At 43.5% G+C, this 22969-nt stretch overlaps 1 protein-coding gene across 2 annotated transcripts in view; it reads left to right on the top strand.

Moving 5' to 3' along the window:
• The first annotated feature begins 2103 nt into the window (after positions 1-2103).
• LOC106574749 (interphotoreceptor matrix proteoglycan 2) overlaps positions 2104-22969 on the top strand; it is a 37632-nt gene continuing 16766 nt past the window's right edge. The window contains exons 1-17 of one of the 2 annotated variants that reach the window (XM_045699203.1): positions 2104-2397; positions 2474-2725; positions 4493-4659; positions 4806-4834; positions 5078-5110; positions 7393-7436; positions 7877-10533; positions 10742-10903; positions 12154-12212; positions 12341-12361; positions 15435-15691; positions 15999-16060; positions 17853-18054; positions 18308-19980; positions 20259-20478; positions 21613-21823; positions 21942-22130. In XM_045699203.1, coding sequence (XP_045555159.1) covers positions 2325-2397; positions 2474-2725; positions 4493-4659; positions 4806-4834; positions 5078-5110; positions 7393-7436; positions 7877-10533; positions 10742-10903; positions 12154-12212; positions 12341-12361; positions 15435-15691; positions 15999-16060; positions 17853-18054; positions 18308-19980; positions 20259-20478; positions 21613-21823; positions 21942-22130 — 6311 coding nt within the window. In that variant the 5' untranslated portion in view covers positions 2104-2324. The remainder of the gene's footprint in view (positions 2398-2473; positions 2726-4492; positions 4660-4805; positions 4835-5077; positions 5111-7392; positions 7437-7876; positions 10534-10741; positions 10904-12153; positions 12213-12340; positions 12362-15434; positions 15692-15998; positions 16061-17852; positions 18055-18307; positions 19981-20258; positions 20479-21612; positions 21824-21941; positions 22131-22969) is intronic. The other variant, XM_045699204.1, reaches the window with a different exon arrangement.

Below are 22969 nucleotides of genomic sequence, written 5' to 3'. Positions count from 1 at the left end.
CTGGATGATATGCTAGCTATGCTATTCTACTTCCAAAACCACAATGGCTTTAATAACAGCTCTCCCCCACGCATAGTCTCTAAGTATCCATAGCACCGATAAAAAACAGTGCTATCAAGTCTTACTAAGGGGTCCCAGTTGGGACACAGTCGAGTCACTGAACTACATGCACGTCAGTTATGTTACCATGCAAAGAGGAGATTTATCAACCAGCTGTGCATTTGCTTGGGATTCAGGACTAATGGAAAGGTCATCGGGTGTAGCTCAAATCTGATCATGTAGTGCTTCTCCAATGATGTGATCATGCAGTACTTCTCCAATGATGTGAATGCCATGACACCAATAGATAAGTGAATCATCCCTTTGATGGGCCAGATCACTTCCTGTTTTCTTCTCCTTGTGTTTTGAAACACAGGAAGACATAGTGGAGTGACACGAGGTCTTTATAATAAAGAAGTGTTAGTTTAAAGTTGCACTATGCAGAAATCGCCCCATTTCCTGGTTGCTAAAGTTCTAATAGTTTGCCTAATTTCAGTTTATGTGACAAAACAAGCAAGTATAGTGTACCATCTAAACCGCTGTTGAAATATCTGTTTGAAGCTGGTGTGCAAAACCGAAAGTAAAAGATGCAAAACCTAAACTTAAGAATAGGAAGCATAAAAATAGCACACACAGAACAGATCTACCACTTCTTAGACTTTCTTTCCAAGAGACCACCCCCTATGGCCACCCCTCATAGCCTGGTTCCTCTCTAGGTTTCTTCCTAGGTTCTGGCCTTTCTAGGGAGTTTTTCCTAGCCACCGTGCTTCTACACCTGCATTGCTTGCTGTTTGTGGTTTAGGCTGGGTATCTGTACATTACTTTGTGACATCAGCTGATGTAAGAAGGGCTTTATAAATACATTTGATTGATACTGGAATGAATCCAATGTTCTATTCCAAACACTTGCCCTTATTTGAAGTCCTATTTACAGATGTCAATTGTCTGCCACAACAATGTTACACGCTGTGAATACAATAGACAGACGGACAATTCCGTTTGCTGTTCTGTTCTGATTTCCTCGGTCCTGAAGGGAATAAGCACCTTTCCTGTCAGAAAGGATAAGTAGCATCTAGTCACCTGGGTCTTCCCCCCTGAGCTGCACTGTCCTGCTACAGGTCAGACGAGCTTATTGGCAGCAATGTTCATTACTCACCACCAAATCAGCCTGCTGGGAAGATTGTATGTCTGTGTTGTGGTACAGCAGGTTCCACAAACACTGACCTCTACTGACTCACCTACACATACAGATGTAATATCTTAATTGGAGCCAGTTTGCTACAGCAGGAAAATAATCCTGGAGAAACAGGACATTTGAATTATGTGGATTATAATGAATGAACATTTCTTGTAGGGTTCGAGACATTTTAAAGTGGAAATTATGAACTTTAGAAGCCTTTTTAAAACTTGAATACACTACAAGTTTGCATTTCCTGCTGCGCAGGAAAATTCTCAGCAACAAAAGAGTGATCAAATTAAGATCCTACATCTGTACTCACCTGAATTTATACTGACCTACCTATACTTACTGCTGTGTGTAATGGCATTGGGCAGAGAGGTTTCAAGATTGCCATGAAAGACAGAGACAAAGGACACATTCACAGACTCTCTAGCTTAAATGAAGGCCACAATCAATTTGTGGTGATTTTGAATGCATTTCACATTTGTTGATAATGTCACTGTGAGAATCACATTTCACATTGTGAATCTCTCCCATACTGTAAATATAAAAGGAATGAGTAAGTAATGAATTAATGTTTTAATAATTTAATAAGCAGACCAAGCCAATCATATCACTTACATTAGCAACTTATAGGATATAAAGTGTGTCCAAGTAGGATAAATTGTTATTGCATGTTTTGCAGCTGTGAAAATATGCAATTATGTAAAAAATAAAATGACCATCACTATGCCTATTCCCCACATTGGTCTACACAGATTATTCACAAGTTAAACAACCATGCACTGTTAGACTACTAAAGTCTTGCAGAGGCACCACTAAAGCTTATCAAATAGGATTAGGAAGCAGAAAAAAATCTCTTGCCAAAGTCCCATCTGCTTACCTGAGTAAGGCTGGGGAGCTGTCTTCAGCACTGTAACCACATCCCGTTACACTGGGGGGATAGCCTAGCCCCATGAGGAATAACCAGAGGAATAGCCCTATTTTTACACAATGCTATCAAGTGGATGGACAGCATACAAAACCCTCTTGTTGATGAACTGAGAAGGATTGAGAAGATTTCATCTAGACTGGAGCTGCGTCTTGGATCTTGGCTCTTTCAGAAATGCCAGGGCTAATGAGGAACTGTGTTTTTTGGGTTGTGTCTGCCATCCTTCTGACAGGATACTTTGACACGGGTAGGTACAGTAGAGGATTTAATGATGACTGTTTGACTTCTGATCACATATATAACTGTCTCATGTACTTTTACAGATGCTTCGCACGGGGTTGCTATGGATAGTGGTTTGGTAGTGAAACACTTGAAATCTCAAGACCCCTCTGGGATATCAAGCCAACTGGAGTCAGATGAAGGTCTGGAGGCTTTGACCCACAAGACATACAAAGGAAAGGGTGCTATTTCTAGAAGAAAGCGTAATATTCTTTTTCCCAGTGGAGTGAAGCTTTGTTCTCAAGAGACTGTAGACCAAGCAATAGAAAACCACCTGAAGTACTTTCACCAGCGAGGTAAGCTTTTTCACTACTGTAGCTCATGGGCACAGGGGATTCATTATGACCTGGAGTCTATTCATCTACAATCTTTGTTGTTCAGCCAGATTAATTTAATTCCTGTGATGCGTACACTCTTATGCAAAAGTGTTTCAAAAGGGTTCTTCGGCTGTCCCCATAGAATAACCCTTTTGGTTCCAGGTAAAACCCTTTTGGGTTCCAGGTAGAACCCTTTTGGGCTCCTTGTAGAACTCCTTGTGGAAATGGTCTTACGTGGAACCCAAAAGGGTTCTACCCGGAAACAAAAGGGGTCTACCGGGAACCAAAAAGGGTTCCTCAAAAGGTTCTCCTATGGGGACAGCCGAAGAACCCTTCTAGGTTCTAGATAGCGGCTTTTTTTCTAAGAGAGGAGGTAACAGTAGGCTACGCTCACTCCTTTTATCATATGGCCGTCTATGACTTATTACAGATTTTATATGCATTTATTGTAATAACACAACTATTATATACCATCAAAGTGAGTACAACTTTCTGTGATGATCTCATATTTAATTGGGAATGGACAGGTGGGGAAGATAAATAGATGTTTGTCATGTAAATGTGTGCTCTTTAATCACCTCCAACATGAACCATGCAGTAACCAGTAATTTTCCAGCCTCTTTATTAAAGCCCTATGGTCATCCACATGCATGTCTTCAGCCGTTGAAATACAGCCCTGTGTTACCATTCTCTATCAGTGGTTTGTTTGAAACAATGGTTCAGAACCTTGTTGGAACTCAAGGGAAATTACTAGAAGTCAATCAATGACAGTAACTAATCTATCATGATTCAAGGGCTATAGTTATAGTATTCAGTCATGGAGGCTGAGAAATGTTCCACGTTTAAGGTCAAACGTCCAACCTCCTTTTGGTATAGACTGATTGATACAGGTAAGGGACAGATTTCAGGTGAGGCCAGGCAGAGAGCCTGGCACCAGACAGCCTTGCACCAGGGTGCCCTTCTGTTAGGTCAACCCGAACACGTGGTGCTCCACCTGGGGAAGCTTAGAGAGAAAGCCCCGGTCCTCGGTCTGAACCCTGCCTCGCTACCGAAATAGTAGTCCTCTAGACATTGATCAGATGAGCCATGCTGCCAGGAAAATATGAGAGCCCTCAGGCCTGCTCCCGCTAGCTCCTCTACCAAGGGATTTCTGGTTGTCCTCAGCCTCCAAACCTGAAATGTAGTCTACAGATGTGGCCACAGATTGAGAGAAAAAGAAAGGGGGTTAATGTTTTTTGCCAGCTTTTTTTGTTCCAAAGCAGAGGTACTGGTACGTTGTGAAAATGACGTGCAATACCACATGTCTTGAACTGAGAAGTAATTTCAATGTCAGCAGTGGTGGTGAAATGGTGATGCTGTCTGGAACGTGGGAGTGTATGTGTGTATGGATCAAAAAATGACCTCACATTTCCCTTATTGCCTTCATTTTTCATAGCTGTCCATTGGAGAGATTTTTCCTGTCAGGATCGCTGGCTAAATGTCAGCTAAATGTCAATGTTTGTTTTGATTTCCGTGTCCTTGTAGTACACGGTATTATTTAAATCTAGATTGAATATTCATATACGTAAAGCGGGTCTTCTTCTACATCCATCTGTGTCACAGAGTGCGACCTCTGTGTCACATGTCTCTGTGTCAATCAGGGTTGGGGTCAATTCCATTTAAATTCTGTCCAATCAGGAAGTACACAATAAAGTCAGGGTGTGAACGCTAGTCTCTGACCCATTCCTGTGTCTGTGTGCTGCCCAGTGTGTCAGGAGACTGTGTGGGAGGCGTTCAAGATCTTCTGGGACCGTCTACCTGAGAGAGACGAGTACCAGGCCTGGGTTAACTTATGTCAGGATGGAGCCGTCAGCGTGATGGAGATCGGCAGCAACTTCAGCCGATCAGAGGAGCACGTCTCTCTTGTTAGGGCTGTGAGTGAGAATTTTGTACAATTTGATATGTAAAACATTACGGATATTGATTTGTGTGAGTATGCGTGTGTGTGTACAAGTGTGTGTAGTTTATTGGTATGTGATTGAGAAGCTTTATTTATCAATGGATTCTGTTTTTATTTCAGAGAGTGGTGATGACTGCTGCTCCGAATAGGTGAGCTCCAAACATTGCAATGTCTCTATGAGATACTAGCACTTGCATTCTGTCACAATGCAAAATAAGTACATGCCTGGGTCACGTTCAGCAGGGTGCAACGTTACAGAACGTTCAGATCACTTAGAGCAGACGTACAGAATGTTGCATCCCGCTGATCGTCACTCAACCTCAACCCCTCATCAATCACATTGTATTTACACCACTTCCATGTTCTCCTCATCCCCGTCCCATCCACGTCAGCGAGCCCACAAGCTCAGGGTCCAAAGTGTGCAGGTAGGCCTGTTCACAACACTAAAGCCTGCTGTCTTGGTGCCCACACGCTCTATAGAAACACAGCTGTGTTGTATGCTATCCATAACAGTGATGTAGTCCCGTGTAGCTCAGTTGGTAGAGCATGGCGCTTGCAACACCAGGGTTGTGGGTTCGATTCCCACAGGGACTAGTATGAAAATGTATATAAGTCGCTCTGGATAAGAGTCTGCTAAATGATGAAAATGTAAAATGTAAATGTGACGTGACGGCAGCCTCTGTGCACCACACAGCTCTGCAGACTGCTCAACCTTTCCCCCCTCGCTTCAACCAGCTTCATACAACTGCTACATTGTTGTATGATCATAGCCACTGCTGTAGACAGCTTGCTGTGCCTGTAAGCTACATGCATGTAGACAGTAACAGCAAAGTATTATAGCAGGTCTACTTTTGTAATACCTGGTAGTTCCATACAGGGGTACAGTGTAATACCTGGTAGTTACATACAGGGGTACAGTGTAATACCTGGTAGTTCCATACAGGGGTACAGTGTAATACCTAATAGTTCCATACAGGGGTACAGTGTAATACCTGGTAGTTCCATACAGGGGTACAGTTTTATACCTGGTAGTTCCATACAGGGGTACAGTGTAACAACATGTAATACCTGGTAGTTCCATACAGGGGTACAATGTAACAACATGTAATACCTGGTAGTTCCATACAGGGGTACAGTGTAATACCTGGTAGTTACATACAGGGGTACAGTGTAACAACATGTAATACCTGGTAGTTCCATACAGGGGTACAGTGTAATACCTGGTAGTTACATACAAGGGTACAGTGTAACAACATGTAATACCTGGTAGTTGCATACAGGGGTACAGTGTAATATCTGGTAGTTATATACAGGGGTACAGTGTAACAACATGTAATACCTGGTAGTTCCATACAGGGGTACAGTGTAATACCTGGTAGTTCCATACAGGGGTACAGTGTAATACCTGGTAGTTACATACAGGGGTACAGTGTAACAACATGTAATACCTGGTAGTTCCATACAGGGGTACAGTGTAATACCTGGTAGTTACATACAAGGGTACAGTGTAACAACATGTAATACCTGGTAGTTCCATACAGGGGTACAGTGTAATACCTGGTAGTTACATACAAGGGTACAGTGTAACAACATGTAATACCTGGTAGTTCCATACAGGGGTACAGTGTAATACCTGGTAGTTCCATACAGGGGTACAGTGTAATACCTGGTAGTTACATACAGGGGTACAGTGTAATACCTGGTAGTTCCATACAGGGGTACAGTGTAATACCTGGTAGTTCCATACAGGGGTACAGTGTAATACCTGGTAGTTCCATACAGGGGTACAGTGTAATACCTGGTAGTTACATACAGGGGTACTGTGTAATACCTGGTAGTTACATACAGGGGTGCAGTGTAACAACATGTAATACCTGGTTTTGATTTGCAAAATGTTAAAGATTTGCAAATGACATCACAATAGCATGAAAGCCATTTGAACAGGTATACCAGTTTTAAGTACTATGTAATTATTGTAATGACGCTGTACATTCCTGCGTAACTGCAATTTCATTACACAGGTATGAGGGGTACTTATTGTAAAGTGGGAGCTTTACAACCTACAATCTTTTGTATCACATGTGGAAGTTACTGATTGATTGTCTCTCTGTTACACAGTCCAACATGTTGACGTTACTGATTGATTGTCTCTCTGTTACACAGTCCAACATGTTGAAGTTACTGATTGATTGTCTCTCTTTTACACAGTCCAACATGTTGACGTTACTGATTGATTGTCTCTCTGTTACACAGTCCAACATGTTGAAGTTACTGATTGATTGTCTCTCTGTTACACAGTCCAACATGTTGAAGTTACTGATTGATTGTCTCTCTTTTACACAGTCCAACATGTTGAAGTTACTGATTGATTGTCTCTCTTTTACACAGTCCAACATGTTGAAGTTACTGATTGATTGTCTCTCTTTTACACAGTCCAACATGTTGAAGTTACTGATTGATTGTCTCTCTGTTACACAGTCCAACATGTTGAAGTTACTGATTGATTGTCTCTCTGTTACACAGTCCAACATGTTGAAGTTACTGATTGATTGTCTCTCTTTTACACAGTCCAACATGTTGAAGTTACTGATTGATTGTCTTTCTCTGTTACACAGTCCAACATGTTGAAGTTACTGATTGATTGTCTCTCTGTTACACAGTCCAACATGTGGAAGTTACTGATTGATTGTCTTTCTCTGTTACACAGTCCAACCGCGGCAACTCCATCAGAATTGGCCACCACCCAAAAAGGTTTACCTCTTAACCTCAATTCAGTGTCTGGGCAATATTCATCTGTTTTTTATGCCATCTGTTGATCAGTGATAGTATAGCTAGACTATTAGCCCCTGTCTGTAGTGTAGTACTGTCTTGAGGTTATTGTGGGTGCTGCATAGGACTACTGTAGCCTGATCAAGACATGTTGCTCCCAGAATAGGCCTTTAATCCTTCTTAATGACACACCACTTTGTCAATGGACAGTGGATAGAGGGACCGTTAGACTCCTAAGAGATTGTCTGAACCGCTTGTCTGAACACACTACTTTTCAATTTCAGTGCCAGACATGTTCAGTAGCAATTCATTGATGTCATGTAGAATGTTTTCTTGTATTCTGTGTCACGTATAATACACCCTCTTTTTATTTATACTTATATAGTCTTTGTTTCTGGGTCCCTTCTTGTTTTCTTCTGTAGATAATGAAGTCATTGTCGTACAGCCAGACACCTTCCCAACCTTGCGAGGAGATGTTGACGTCATTCCTGTCACTACTGCAGAGCCAGCTGAGGAGGTCACAGAGATGGTCCTGCCAGGAACTACTGACTATGTGACTGAAGATGCTGACATCGACGTCACCTCAGAGACCGACGAGACAATACAGGAGATAGGAGAGGACGCCACTACCGAAACTGCCTTTGACGTCAACTCCGAAACAGCAGGTGAAGTCCTTGCTGAGACTAGTGATGAGGCTGTCCAGGAGGTTAATATGGCTGCTGTTGAGGAAACATCCGATGCTACCTCAGATGACACTGTGGAGATCACACCTGAACCTATTGTCACTGTCATCCACAAGCCCATTAATGAGGTAATTGAGAAAATGGTTGAGGAAGTCATCTCAGATACCACACACAATACTGTGGAGGAGGCAGAAGAGGCCGCTGCAGAGGTCCCACCAGAAGCTGCCATTGAGATCCCTGCAGAGGTCCCACCAGAAGCTGCCATTGAGATCCCTATAGAGGTCCTATCAGAGGCTGCCGTTGAGGTCCCTGCAGAGGTCCCTTCAGAAGCTGCCATCGAGATCCCTGTTGGGTCCACAGACAAGGATATCCCAGAACCTGAAATAAAATTTATTCCAGAAACTTCTTTGGAGGACATTTCTGAAACCACTTCTGGAGTGCCTTCAGAGGCTGCCACAGAAATCACTTCAGATACCATAGACAAGGAGATCATAGAGGGTGCTACAGAAACCACTTCAGATACCGTAGACAAGGAGATCACAGAGGGTGCCACAGAAATCACTTCAGATACCATAGACAAGGAGATCATAGAGGGTACTACAGAAATCACATCAGATACCATAGACAAGGAGATCACAGAGGGTACCACAGAAATCACTTCAGATACCATAGACAAGGAGATCATAGAGGGTGCTACAGAAACCACTTCAGATACCATAGACAAGGAGATCACAGAGGGTGCCACAGAAATCACTTCAGATATCATAGACAAGGAGATCACAGAGGGTGCTACAGAAATCACTTCAGATACCATAGACAAGGAGATCACAGAGGGTGCTACAGAAATCACTTCAGATACCATAGACAAGGAGATCACAGAGAGTGCTACAGAAATCACTTCAGATACCATAGACAAGGAGATCACAGAGGGTGCCACAGAAATCACTTCAGACAACATAGATGAGGAGATTAAAGAGGCTGCCACAGAGGTCACTTCAGATACCATAGATGAGGAGATCACAGAGGGTGCTGGAGAAGAAGACGTCACTTTGGAGACCACTTCAGACATTGCTACCAAGGCAACGTCAGAAGATACTACAGATGAGGATATTCCAGAGGATGCAGCAGAATTAACTCCAGACATTTCTCCAGAGGACACTTCTGAGAATACCGATGAGGAAGCTGCAGCAGAGTCGATTCCAGAAGTGTCTCCAGAGGACACTTCAGAGCCTGAAGCTTCCATGGAGATACCTTCTGAGGATTCAGATGGAGGCGTTCAGGAGCTCCCTGTGGAGGTCACCTCAGAGGCTACAGTGAATGTTGCCCCAGAAGACACTGAAGAGGAGACCCCTGAGATTTTAGATGAAGTTATCTCAGACGCCACAATGCATTTGATACTCGAGGCTACAGAGGAGATCACTCCAGAGACTGTACTAGAGGATACTTTGGCCACTACTACTAATGAAGTGGTAATAGAGATTGATCCTGAGGAAGAAGTCACTCCAGAAACTTCAGTAAAGGCCATTCCAGAGGATGTAACAGACATCACTGAAGAAGCAACAATAAAGGCTGAAGTCACTCCTGAGGCTGAAGTAGGGATGAAGGAAGTTACGGTGGAGGTCACCTCAGAAGCCACTTTGGAGGTCACTCCTGAGGTTGAAGTAGAGGTAACTCCAGAATATGTAGTGGAGGAACCTACAAAGGCTGAGGAGATTACAGAAGAAACTGCAGTAGAGGACAATCCCGAGGTGGAGATAGAGGTAACTCCAGAGTCTACTGAAGAAGTTCCTGAGGAAGCAGAAGAGGTCCCTTTGGAGACTGCAGTGGAAGACACTCCAGAGGCTGGAGAAGAAATCACCCCAGAGACTGTAGAGATAGCTCTGGAAGCTGCTGAAGAAGACACAACAGAAACTGTAGAAAAAATAGTTTTAGTGACTCCAGAAGAGATAACACCAGAACATTCAGAGGAGGAAATTCCAGAAATGTCAGAGGAAGAAATTCCAGAACCTTCAGAGGAGGAAACTCCAGAGGCTTCAGAAGAGGTCCCATCTGAGGCAGTAGAAGAGATCATTCCAGAAGCTACAGAAGAGGCTTCCAAAAAGATAATTACAGAAACTACAGAAGAGGCTTCCGAAGAAGCTGCAGCAGAGATAACCACAGAGGCTGCAGGTGAGTCCACTCCAGAGGCAACACCGGAGGCTGCTGTGGAGATTACTCATGAGGTCACCACTGAAACTGGAATTTTGGCAGACACAGAGGAGAACAATAATGGCGATCGTTATAGGGATGCAGAGGAGAACAATAACGGTGATCGTTATAGGGTCACAGAAGAACCAGAAGAAACAAATGATGACTTCCTAGGGATTCAAGATATCATAACAGAGGTGGAAAACGCGGTAAGCAATGATGAGCTTATTATTATTGCAATCAATGAAATACAGAATCAATAATCAAATTGTTACATCATAAAGGATAGAAGCCTTCTTAAACACACAATAAGAGAGGTGCATCAGCTAAAGATTAAAGACACTGAAATGAATGAGAGTGAAGTGATATTGTAATGATGTGAGCTGTTTGTGATCTGTTTTTGTGTCCTGTGTTTAGCTGGGCAATGAGATCGAGGACATCATGATGAGGCCTTCCACACTCATGAAGGAGCAGGTGGTGGAACTCAGCATCCAACTGAAGGGAGAGAACTACGACGACGCCCTGAGAGACCCCTCTAGCTTCTACTACCAACGCGTGGCCAAACATTTCACCCATAAGGTACAGTAGAGTTGGTATACTGCTCTCCCCGTGCAGGTTCTTGGTAAAAGCAATTGCTTGGTCCCGTCCCTTTTGACACCCGCTTTTGTTTTTGTTTCCTTACTTTTGACATACAGGATGTACACTGAGTGTACAAAACATTAGGAACACCTTCCTAATATTGAGTTGCACCTCCGTTTGCCCTCAGAACAGCCTCAATTCGTCATGGCATGGACTCTACAAGGTGTCGAAAGTGTTCCACAGGGATGCTGCCCCATGTTGACTCCAATACTTTCCACAGTTGTGTCAAGTTGGCTGGATGTCCTTTGGGTGGTGGACCATTCTAGATACACATGGGAAACTGTTACGTTGCAGTTCTTGAAACACTCAAACCGGTGTTCCTAATATTTTGTACAGTGTATTTTACATGATTAACTCTTGTGTGTACAGAGTACAAACAGAAAGTTCGGAAGAGGTTGAAAGATATATTTATATATATTCTACTGTATCTATTTACTGTAATCAGCTTTCGAATGTTGTACTGGTTGTCCAGGCTTGCCAGCTATATACTGTATTCACTAAAGAGCGAACAGGAAGAAAGCTGCCTGTAAAAATCAGAGGTACACCAGTCAGTGTGACAGCTCTGGAAACATGTCCTCTGCTGTGAACCCACAGTGACGGACAGTGTATTCCCATTGCTGGATGTTGCCACCTCACATTTTGGCCTTTTCTCCGGCAGAGCCCGAGTTTATGTCAGAGCAGAGGCCATTAGTTAGACACATGGACTGTGTCTCAAATGGCTGCCTATTTCCCAATATAGTGCAGTGCTTTTGACCAGGGCCTGATCAGAGCCCCATGGAGCTCGGGTCAAAAGTAGTGCACTAAATAGGGAATAGGGTGCCATTTGAGATGCAGACATACAGAGAGGATGAATAAGTAAACAACAGGACAGAGCCTTACTGCTCCTGGCCAAGAGGGGAAAGAAGGGAGGTGGCACAGATCCTAGAGGATAGCTTTAGCACACAGACAGCACGACACAGACTTGGACAGGGGACTGACTTAATTTTTGTCTATACTGCAGTAATTGTTCATACTATGTGGTCCTGGACTGAGAATGATATTGCTAACTAGTGGCGTAAAGGATTCACAGTACTGCTGTAGACCCAGGCATGTCTGGCGAACAGGGTGGATCTTTTTCATTCTCCTGAGAAAAACTCCTACATGACGTGGTAATTAACTAAGTGTGTTTTCTTTTCATCATTCTCATCTAGATTGAAGATGCATTTGAAAGGTTACCAGGATTCAAGAAGGTCTTTGTAGTTGAATTCAGGTAAGCGTCATTAACAGCTACAAATCCATTGATCTACTACCTATAAATCATACTATTTAATTGAACAGGCAATATGCTATTTCAATATCAAGTTCTAATATTTCTTTGTCTTTTCCAAATGTGTCCAGGCCTCAGAAGGACCTCCAAAGGTAAGCATATTTTCTTTCTTCTGACCCAAATAACTGTCTCACAAGGTTTACATCCAATTGGCGACAGATGTTCATGTGAATATTCTAAAATCTGCATAAAAACCACATGCTTGTTGAGGATAAAACGCTGTGCGTGATGATGTAGTGCACATGGAAATAACTTTTGCGGTTAAATTCCCATGTACTGAATAAAAAATACAAGTTAAATGGGTTTCCCTCACAACTCTAATGATGTTTTTTTCACCACAAATGTTGTGTTATATAGTGAATGTGCCCACTATGGTTTTGGCATGTGCACTCTAACCAACAGATAGCATATACAACAGGCTACTTTAATGATGAGATTGTTATGATAATCATTTTTATTTGTCAAACGGCAGCCAGCCAAGCATCGATCATCATGTCACCAGAATAAGACCCTCAATATTTATCAATATATGCACATAAAGGGGTTTCCGCCGCCATATCTCGCATAATTAATTCCCACCCTGTCTAGCGGATTTGTTTTGTCGCCAGATTTGCTGTTCCCATCAGGCCTGTCGTGACATTTTTAATCCAACATGTACTTTACTCGCATAAAAAGGATGGCTGGAAACCTGGTTACTGTTAATGCATTCACATGTCAGGATTTATGGCTCCTAAATCCATGACAACGACCACTGACACGCACATTACAGTTGATGACGTCCTGGAGAGTGCTGTAATAACAGGCTAGATACCTGTGTGAAAGTGCACTGGAGCATGATAAATCCATCTCATTGCGATGCTATCACTCCCAGTTCAACCATTATGACTGCACAGTTGAGCTAACCCAAATCCCACTGAGTCTATCTCACATGTATATCTACTAATGGGATATGCATGTGCAGCTGTGTCTGGCTGAGCCAAAGAACCAAGCCTTTACCGTACCTACTGCATGGTTAGATGTTTTCTGCTTCCTTGCCACAGTCTTCAGGTCAGTTGTTCCACACTATGTTTACCAGCATTACAAGCATACTTCCAATGCCTGTCAATCATTATAGCTCAGTGCATCGGCACCATTGCAGACACGAAAAGCACAAAAAATGAAGCTAAAACGTGCGATTCCTTTTGGCTACATGTCACATTGGACTTCTATGTGTTTTCTATTAGTTGGCGTCTTTATATTACACGAGTTCTGCAATGGACTTTGTTCCAATTTACAGTTAATGGCCTTGCAATGGTCAATCACCCCCTAAGTGGGGTAAGCCCCATCGCTCACCCCGCTGGCCCCCTGCCAGTCATGATGATGAGATTAAAGGCAGAGCTTTATGACAAGATCAATTTTCTCCTGACTGTCAACCAGTACGGCGGCTCCAGGCCAGATTCCCCCATGGGTTTAGTCCCGCACTGGTTTCCCCTACAAACTGGCATCGTGGAAAACTAAACGTTGCGAGCACAGTGAGGCCTTTAAACCACCTTCGGCTCTCCACGGTTTGTTCTGCAGGTCATATAAAGCCCTGTTAGCATGCAGCATTTAAACTGAGCTGCCAGGGAATTAGAGCTGAAGGAGAATTGGGGAGAAAGTGAAGATGGTCATAAACTGATCAGGTTCTCCCACACTAGGGGGAAATATTATGCCTCAGAACACAGTATCTAGATTAGGATAAGGACCACTTTACAGGTCCAATGCAGCCGTTTTTATCTCAATATCAAATCATTTCTGGGTAACAATTAAGTACCTTTCTGTGATTGTTTTCAGTTAAAATAGTCAAAAATAAACAAAAATATCTTCTTAGCAAAGAGCAATTTCTCAAGCGAGAATTTCCCTAGGACTGTCTGGGAGTGGTCTGAGTTAGGAGGGGAAAACTGAAAACTAGCTGGTATTGGCAGAGAGGTTTGAAACTCTCTTTCTAATTGTTCTATTAAAAAATGTACCGCATGGTGATGTAACCTTGGAAAGGTATAAGCTCCATACCAACAGGCAGAAATTTCAGGCTGTCTTTTTAAACAGCTCTTATACTTAAAGGGCATTATCATAATTTTCACAATTTCACGGTAAAATTCCAACCTCATTGTGTGGAAATATCTATAAAACACAGGAAAATCACGTTTTTGACTGCACTGTGCCTAAACTAGGACCTCTTTAAGCTAGGACCTCTGTAATAATTAAGCTAGGACCTCTTTAAGCTAGGACCTCTGTAATAATTAAGCTAGGACATCTTTAAGCTAGGACCGGTTTAACCAACCCTGGTGGGTAAACTCACACAATCACTAATTATGTTTTCACAGCACTTTCCCTAATTTTTATGTCTTGTTTTAAGTGTTTTTTTCAGCTCTAATAATGTTTTATTACGTCCAACATGACATGATGTCTTACTATGTGGCATCTATTCAACAGACTGGGAATCACTTGTGATCCCTATGAGAGCATTATGACTGCATTATAATTCATTATACCTGTGGGCTCAAAGTAAAGTGTAACAATCATTTCTACTTGAGACATTTGAGCCATGCAACCTTATCCAAGATGAGGGCACCCCTCTCTGTTCCTCAATGTGTCTCTCTGTTCCTCAATGTGTCTCTCTGTTCCTCAATGTGTCTCTCTGTTCCTCAATGTGTCTCTCTGTTCCTTATTGTGTCTCTCTGTTCCTCAATGTGTCTCTCTGTTCCTCAATGTGTCTCTCTGTTCCTTATTGTGTCTCTCTGTTCCTCAATGTGTCTCTCTGTTCCTTATTGTGTCTCTCTGTTCCTCAATGTGTCTCTCTGTTCCTCAATGTGTCTCTCTGTTCCTTATTGTGTCTCTCTGTTCCTCAATGTGTCTCTCTGTTCCTCAATGTGTCTCTCTGTTCCTTATTGTGTCTCTCTGTTCCTCAATGTGTCTCTCTGTTCCTCAATGTGTCTCTCTGTTCCTCAATGTGTCTCTCTGTTCCTCAGTATCTCTCTCTCTGTTACTCAATGTGTTTCTCTCTGGTCCTCAATGTGTCTCTCTCTCTGTTCCTCAATGTGTCTCTCTCTCTGTTCCTCAATGTGTCTCTTCTGTTCCTCAATGTGTCTCTCCATTCCTCAATGTGTCTCTCTCTCTCTCTCTATCAAATGAATGTTGTTCCTCTAGGGGTATGTTGTCTGTGGTAGTCCACTACGCAGTGACTCTGGAGGTGGACGGGGCAGGCATCAGTAACGACACCATGGACTACATCAACCTCCAGTCCAACGTGGTGGAGAAGTCTTACCGTGACGCCGTTGAACGCCCCACCGTGGTCTACACCATAACAGACTTCCGAAACTACATCACTGAAGCCCTGCACAAGGAGAACTTCATGAGCAACACCACTCTGGATGTAGACCCTGACTCACTGCAGCTAGAGCGAGGTAGGTCTACAGACCGGCTGAACTGTACAACAGGGGGTCATGAACTTTGGTCCTAGAGAGCTACATTATGAGAAGGCTTTTATTCCAGCCCAGAACTAACACACTTAACCAGACTAATAATAGTATTGAGGATTAGTTGATCTGGTACAATTAAGTGTGTTAGTGCTGAAACAAAAGCTTGCTCAGAGAGGAGCGCTCCAGGAACAGGGTTGGCGACCACTGCTAAATAAGGGTTTAGTCCTGGGATTTGTGTGAAATGGTAAAAGGGTCCTCCAGTTGATTTGTGTATGACTGTTTTATTTTCCAGTTGATCACTTGTTTCTGGGAGGGAGACCCACCACCAAACCAGAAGAGTCCAATGACATGATGGTGAGTGAGTGTCAGTTCACTGCTCCACATTGTCCTGAGGAACATTGTGCATTGCATAACAATATAGTCAACTGAATATGTAGTTGATGGCATTGCTAGTTCAATGTGTGTTGGTGTGGAGGCTACACTAAAATGAATGCAATGAAAATCATTTGTTGCTAAAGTTGCTTTGGATAATGGAATTCATACCCAGCTGTCTCAGTTCAGTAAAAGTCTGTAAAAATAGTCAAGTCCATTTTCCACAAAACTATTCTCAAGACGCAAGTCAGCATGCCATATTAAGCAAACAGTTGTGTTCAATCACTAAGAAATATAGAAAGAAATCTGGTTTGAGTGGAAATATGACATGAATTTATTACGCCGAATGATCCACTTTTCTCATAGACGGCACTGTAATTACAAAGACACATTTGACTGGAAACAAACTTAATAATCTCAGAATTTACTCCCTAAATTATTTCCTATTTTTTCTCATCCCTTTATTAAACTGATTTACAATCTTGTTTTGGCTGAATGGCGTTGTCTAATTTGTCTTGACTACCATATGTTCTCTCTCATTCTCTCAGGTAATGGCAAGCTTCCTAGGGTCTAACACAGGCACAAGGCAGTTACTGGTAGTTAAAGATAAGCACATCTGAAGTCCATTCGTTATTAAATGGGTCCACTTTGACCAAACAGAACTTTATTGTTGTCCTTAGGGCATAACACAACGTTTTGTTTATCCTGTGGTGAAAGACAATGACGCTCTGCTCATTTGTGAACACAACCCGGTTTGACGGTCTCACTGAGTCACATGGCTGTTTGCAGGAAGCCCATTTTCATTGTGGAAGATGAAGTGTGTGTGTGTTTCTCTGTCCCTTTAGCAGAAGATACTAATACAGAACATATGTTGAGGTTAAAAGGCCTGTGTTGTTGCATTCATTCATATAGGGCATCTGTTGCTAGCGATATATATGTGAATTTCATGTTTCTGAATATTTACTTTGTGAAGCACACATATCAAGGGCTACATCTGTATTTGCTACAACTCAACCTTGTGAGAGAGAAACACTCTGCTACAACTCAACCTTGTGAGAGAGAAACACTCTGCTACAACTCAACCTTGTGAGAGAGAAACACTCTGCTACAACTCAACCTTGTGAGAGAGAAAACACAACTAATCTGCAGCTGCAGCTAGGGAGGCACAGAGGGCTGGCTTTCGTGTCCAAATGTATCTTCTGCGTGCCAGTGCAATTTCTTTCCACTGAAGTTAGTCCGGATAGAAGAAGGATGAATTTCCACTGTAATTCATTGAAGATGTTGAGGATCATTTTTTTTCTCCACTTTGACTTCTATAAGGACTGTTGAATGTATACATGATCATGTCTGTCATCCTATGCATGTGCTTTTTGATCTGTGCATGGGAAAATATAGGTATTTTTGCATTTATGTATGCATGGGTGGTGTAGGTCTATGTAGGTCTATGTAAGTCTATGTAGGTCTATGTACTGTAGTTGCGTGTGTCCATCCTTGGGGCATGGCCAGCCCAGGTGTATCGTCCGGGCAATTCCCGTATAGATAGATGATTTAGGATTATCTTTCCTTTAGCCAGCCTAATCCAGGTATATTCTTGGCATTTTCTATGTTTGCCGTGTCTGCCAGCCTCCCGTTTGGGCTAAAGGTAGACAACAATACACGTGGACGTTAATTTAAGTGGGAGTTACTAGACATACATTTCTCTTACGTTAGTAGAATGTAAGAATAATTTCATTGCACTTTTATCAACCTTTGTCTTTTCTTCCTGGTGTGTCAGGACAATGTTCTGGCTGCTGAGAAACCACCAGATGCTCCTGGCCAAGACTTGGATGTCAGCGACATCTTCCTGAAGAAGGATGATTTCCTGTTTCCTGTGGACCTTTTGAAGGGCTCCGGGAGCGTTGTGGCCAGTGAAAATGATGTGTTCGTTCTGGATGAAACCACCTTGCCACCCAGCACCACTGCTGTCCCTGCAGAGCGTGAGCAGTCCTGTTTCTACCTCCTAAATAAAGACACGACATTCACATCACCTTGTATACTGTCAACCACGCAGTAACACACAACACAAAAAAACACATTCAAATCTGATTTAATAGAGTTTTGAAACCATTTATCCATTGTTAATCTCATGGATTCTCCTCTATTCTGTGTTTTCACTCTGTTTCCCTTCACTGAAGAGAAGGGAGATTCCATGTTCCAGTAACAAACCATGTGTTTTTCCTGTTTTTCTAGATAATGGAAATATTGAAGAAGAGGGATTTCTTCTCAGCAACACTCAGCAAGACTCTCATACTCCCGATGGGAATGGTGTGGTCGGTGCTGGAGGCTCCTCTACCTCCTCCCCTTCACAACCACAGACCACAGAGGTCCCGGTCCCGGCACCTCCCAGAGTAGACCAAGATTTGGATGCTGGCTCTGGCTCCGGCTTCTCTGGGGATGACCAAGGGGCTGACGTCTTCCCATGGTTTCCCGTGACAACTGAGGAGACGGACTACATAGAGGAGGAGGAGGAGGAGGATTCTGTGGTGGGGGAGGTGCATTTACCAGATCCAGAAGTGGAACCGAAGGAGGAAGAGAAGAAGAAGGAGGAGGAGAAGGGAGAAGAGATCACCGAATCTGTCCTGACTGAATCTCCAGAGGATATGGGTCCTTTTGAGTTCCATCCAGAATCAGCCCCAGTTGAGGAAGAGCCACAACGGCCTTTCTTGGACAGACTGCCTGTGACCCAAGACATTAGTACCCGACCTGACTACACGACCACCGCTGAAGCCCCTGTGTTCTGGATTGCAGAGACCCTGACCGTGGAGCTCTCCATACAGACGCTGGAGGCCTCTGGGATGTATGACGATTATTACCCAAGCGAACCATTCACCATCATAGCACCAGTCACTGATTATCCCTATCCTCAGGTTTACACCACTGAGGCCCTCGTGTTGGAAGGGCCAGCAGCTGAGACCCATGGTTCTGTTGAGGAGCTGTCGGAGCCAACCAGTCCAATAGAGGTTGAACTCCCCACAGTCACAGAGTCACCTACCTTCATAGACATGGAGCTGTTCACAGTCAAGGAGTCCATCTTCGATATGATCACCGCCGAACCACCAGAGATCGAAGCCTTCACCGACAGACCTTTGCTCTTGGTGCCCGATCCTGAGGATGAAGACGGAGAGGTGGAGATCTTGGAGGAACAGGGGGCGGAGGTCGCAGAGCCCTTGGCCACACTACTCCCAGCTCTTGACATCTCAGAGGAGGACCTAGCTGAAGATGAAATATTTGTTGTGGCTGCAGGTACAGCAGCCCCGGAAGTCATAGAGTCTCATAGCATCTTATCCTCCGAGAAGGAATCTCCCTTCACTCGTATATCTGACTCTGTACCGGAAGAGGAGGAAGCCACACACCATCCAGCCACCACCGAAATAGCACCACATGGTGACATTGAAATCTCTGAGACACCAGAAATTGCCCCAACAATCCTACCTCCATTTTTCCAGCCCACATTCAGACCCACAGAAAACCTGCTTGAGGCAGCAGAAGAGTCAGATGTTAGCATTGAAGAAGGAGATGTTAGCATGGCGCTAGCACCCCCTTTCCCAGCTCATGACACATACGAACTAGAGGTCGGCACTTCAATCCAAGCTGTTGGAGACTACGCACCAGACTCACCCATGCCGGAAATTGACCTCACCTTCGACATGTATGACGGAACGAGTCACATGGACGGGGACAGCAGCGGGTACTCCAGCATCGCCCACGGATCAGACGTTGGCAGCATCGCCATGGCGAAGAGCCCTGGCAAGGATCTGATGGTGTTCTTCAGCCTGAGGGTGACCAACATGATGTTCTCTGAGGACCTCTTCAACAAGAGTTCCACAGAGTACAAAGCCCTGGAGCAGAGGTTCCTCGAACTGGTAAAGGATATATGGGGTTATCTGCAGTAACATTGGGGTATGGGGGCCATAAATTAATGTTCAGTATGCATAGAGACGGCCTACTCAAGTCCATTTTACCATTTTCATTGCTGTGAATATTGTAATATGTTGCATATAATGGATTCTGTAGTTGAACTTTCTAATTAACTGTTTCCATTGTTATTGGATTTGTCACAAGTCATACAGTACCTATGGGATACAGTATATCTTGGTGTTTTGGGAAGCATAAAGTAACAATGTCTCTTTCTCGTCTGTAGCTCGTCCCTTACCTGCAGTCCAACCTCAGCAACTTCCAGAATCTGGAGATCCTGAATTTCCGTAACGGCAGCATCGTGGTGAACAGCAGAATGAAGTTCGGGAAGCCCGTCTCTCGGGGGGTCACCAACACTGTCTACCTTATCCTAGAGGACTTCGCTAACTCAGCCTTCCAAACCATGAACCTCTCCATAGACAAATACTCACTGGATGTGGAATCAGGTAAACCTCAGCTGCAAACAAGTGATACTTGAGTCTTGAGTGATGTTATTCTGCAGTGAGAGTAGGAAATGTATGAAGTCATGTCAAAAAGTACTCATTGTTGTGAAGCATTTCCTGACAGTAATGTCCGTTTGGTGGATGATCTTCTATAGTTGAGGTTTCATTATTGGATCTTGATAGATGTGAAAGTCAACAACAGAAGCAATGGCACGCTGACCTAACCCAAATTTCTCACATTAACACATCAGCAGGAGATTGCTGTATTGAGTCATTGAAGTGAGATGACTCTCTAGCTATGAATCATGTTGTTTTCTTAACACTTTATAGCTCAAAGAGCCCACGAAAATAACATAACGATCTCAATGTGTCAATGGCTTTGATACTGTGGCCGCGGGGATGGTGATCTCATGTGGTTGGCACTTCTGTTTGGGCTAGGGTTGCAAAATTCTGGGAACTTCAAAAAAATTCCCTGGATTTACCAAAATTCCGGTTAGAGGATTCCAGGAATCAGGAGGGATTAAGCAGGAAATCCATAATCCTTCAACCAGGTCTTCTGGAAAACCTGGGAATTTTGCAACCCTCGTCTGGGCAGATGTAAAATGTGACCAGCAACAGTACTGTACAGTATGTGTGATAATGAGGATGAGTCACCATGGTGTTATTCTATAAGGCCGGCTGGGTCGTTACAGTATAATCTGTGTTGTAATCTGTCTGAGCCAATCATAATCATCTACTGTAACACTGATGCTTAATCATGTCACACATTACTGTAAGGTCTCCACAGGGCGTCAGATTAGAAAAAGACAAAGGTATTTGTTAAGGGTTAAGGTTAGAGTTAGAGAGTTAAGGTTGGAGTCAGAGATAGGGTTAGAATACTTCACTCTTTTCTAGAATGTTCCGATAGTGACAACTAAACTGCTCTGGGCACGTCATCATCAGCCAATTTACGACTAAAGTCTGAAAAATTCTAACATATATTTTTTGTGGTGTATTTATGTGTTATTTTAGAATTAGTGGGCTTTAACCACCATCACCAGCACAGTCAAACCCCCATCCCTGAGTCACCAGGTTCTCAGATGGTAGAACTGAGGTCACAAAAAACACGTTTGTTTATGTTTTCTTTGTCGTTGCCAGGCAACCAGGCAAACCCCTGCAAGTTCCAAGCGTGTAATGAGTATTCGATGTGCACGGTGAACCGCTGGTCCGGGGAGGCGGAGTGTGTGTGTGACGCGGGTTACTTCAGTGTGGACGGACTGCCGTGCCAGAGTATCTGTGACCTGCAGGAGGACTTCTGTCTCAACGATGGGAAGTGTGACGTCATCCCCGGCAAGGGAGCCATCTGCAGGTGGGTGGGAGTTCAGTTAAGGACACTGACATGATGAATTCACTATAGGGTTGTGTGTGTGTGTGTATGTGTGTGTTTGAGATGCATATGGTTCTAATGCTGTTCTGTGTGGTTCTAGATGTCGTGTAGGAGAGAATTGGTGGTACCGCGGGGAACACTGTGAGGAGTATGTGTCAGAACCTCTGGTGGTGGGCATCGCTATAGCGTCGGTGGCTGGCTTCCTATTGGTGGCCTCTGGGGCAATCTTCTTCCTGGCCAGGACTCTGAGGGACGGTTATGACAAGGAGGATTCAGAGGATCCTCTACGGTAAGCAGCAGACTCATAAACCCAGAGAGAGAAGGAGTAAATCAGATTATTTACCTGACCTCTTGGATATACAGATGAATTACGAAGTGTAATGGTTATTTAAGATATCACTGCAATGTTGCTTGTAGAGTAATGTTATCTGATAATATTTTGTCTTATCTTGCCTAATAACTACAGTACCAGTCAAAAGTTTGGACACACCTACTCATTCAAGGTTTTTATTTTTTATTTTTTTTCTACATTGAAGAATAGTAAGACATTAACATTATGAAATAACACATATGGAATCATGTAGTAACCAAACAAATCAAAATATATTTTATATTTGAGATTCTTCAAATAGCCATCCTTTGCCTTGATGACAGCTTTGCACACTCTTGGCATTCTCTCAACCAGCTTCACCTGGAATGCTTTTCCAACAGTCTTGAAGGAGTTCACCACATGTGCTGAGCACTTGTTGGCTGCTTTTCCTTCACTCTGCGGTCCAACTCATCCCAAACCATCTCAATTGGGTTGAGGTCGGGTGATTGTGGAGGCCAAGTCATCTTTTGCTGCACACCATCACTCTCCTTCTTGGTCAAATAGCCCTTACACAATCTGTTGATGTGTTGGGTCATTGTCCTGTTGAAAAACAAATGATAGTCCCACTAAGCGCAAACCAGATGGGATGGCGTATCACTGCAGAATGCAGTGGTAGCCATGCTGGTTAAGTGTGCCTTGAATTCTAAATAAATCACTGACAGTGTCACCAGCAAGGCACCCCACACCATCACACCTCCTCCTCTATGCTTCATGGTGGGAACCACACATGCGGAGATCATCCGTTCACCTACTCTGCG

The sequence above is a fragment of the Salmo salar genome, chromosome ssa17 (genome assembly GCF_905237065.1).
Source record: "Salmo salar chromosome ssa17, Ssal_v3.1, whole genome shotgun sequence".
Classification (NCBI taxonomy): Eukaryota; Metazoa; Chordata; class Actinopteri; order Salmoniformes; family Salmonidae; genus Salmo; species Salmo salar.
The sequence above is the reverse complement of the archived record's forward strand: the minus strand, read 5'-3'. Positions and strand labels throughout refer to the sequence as shown.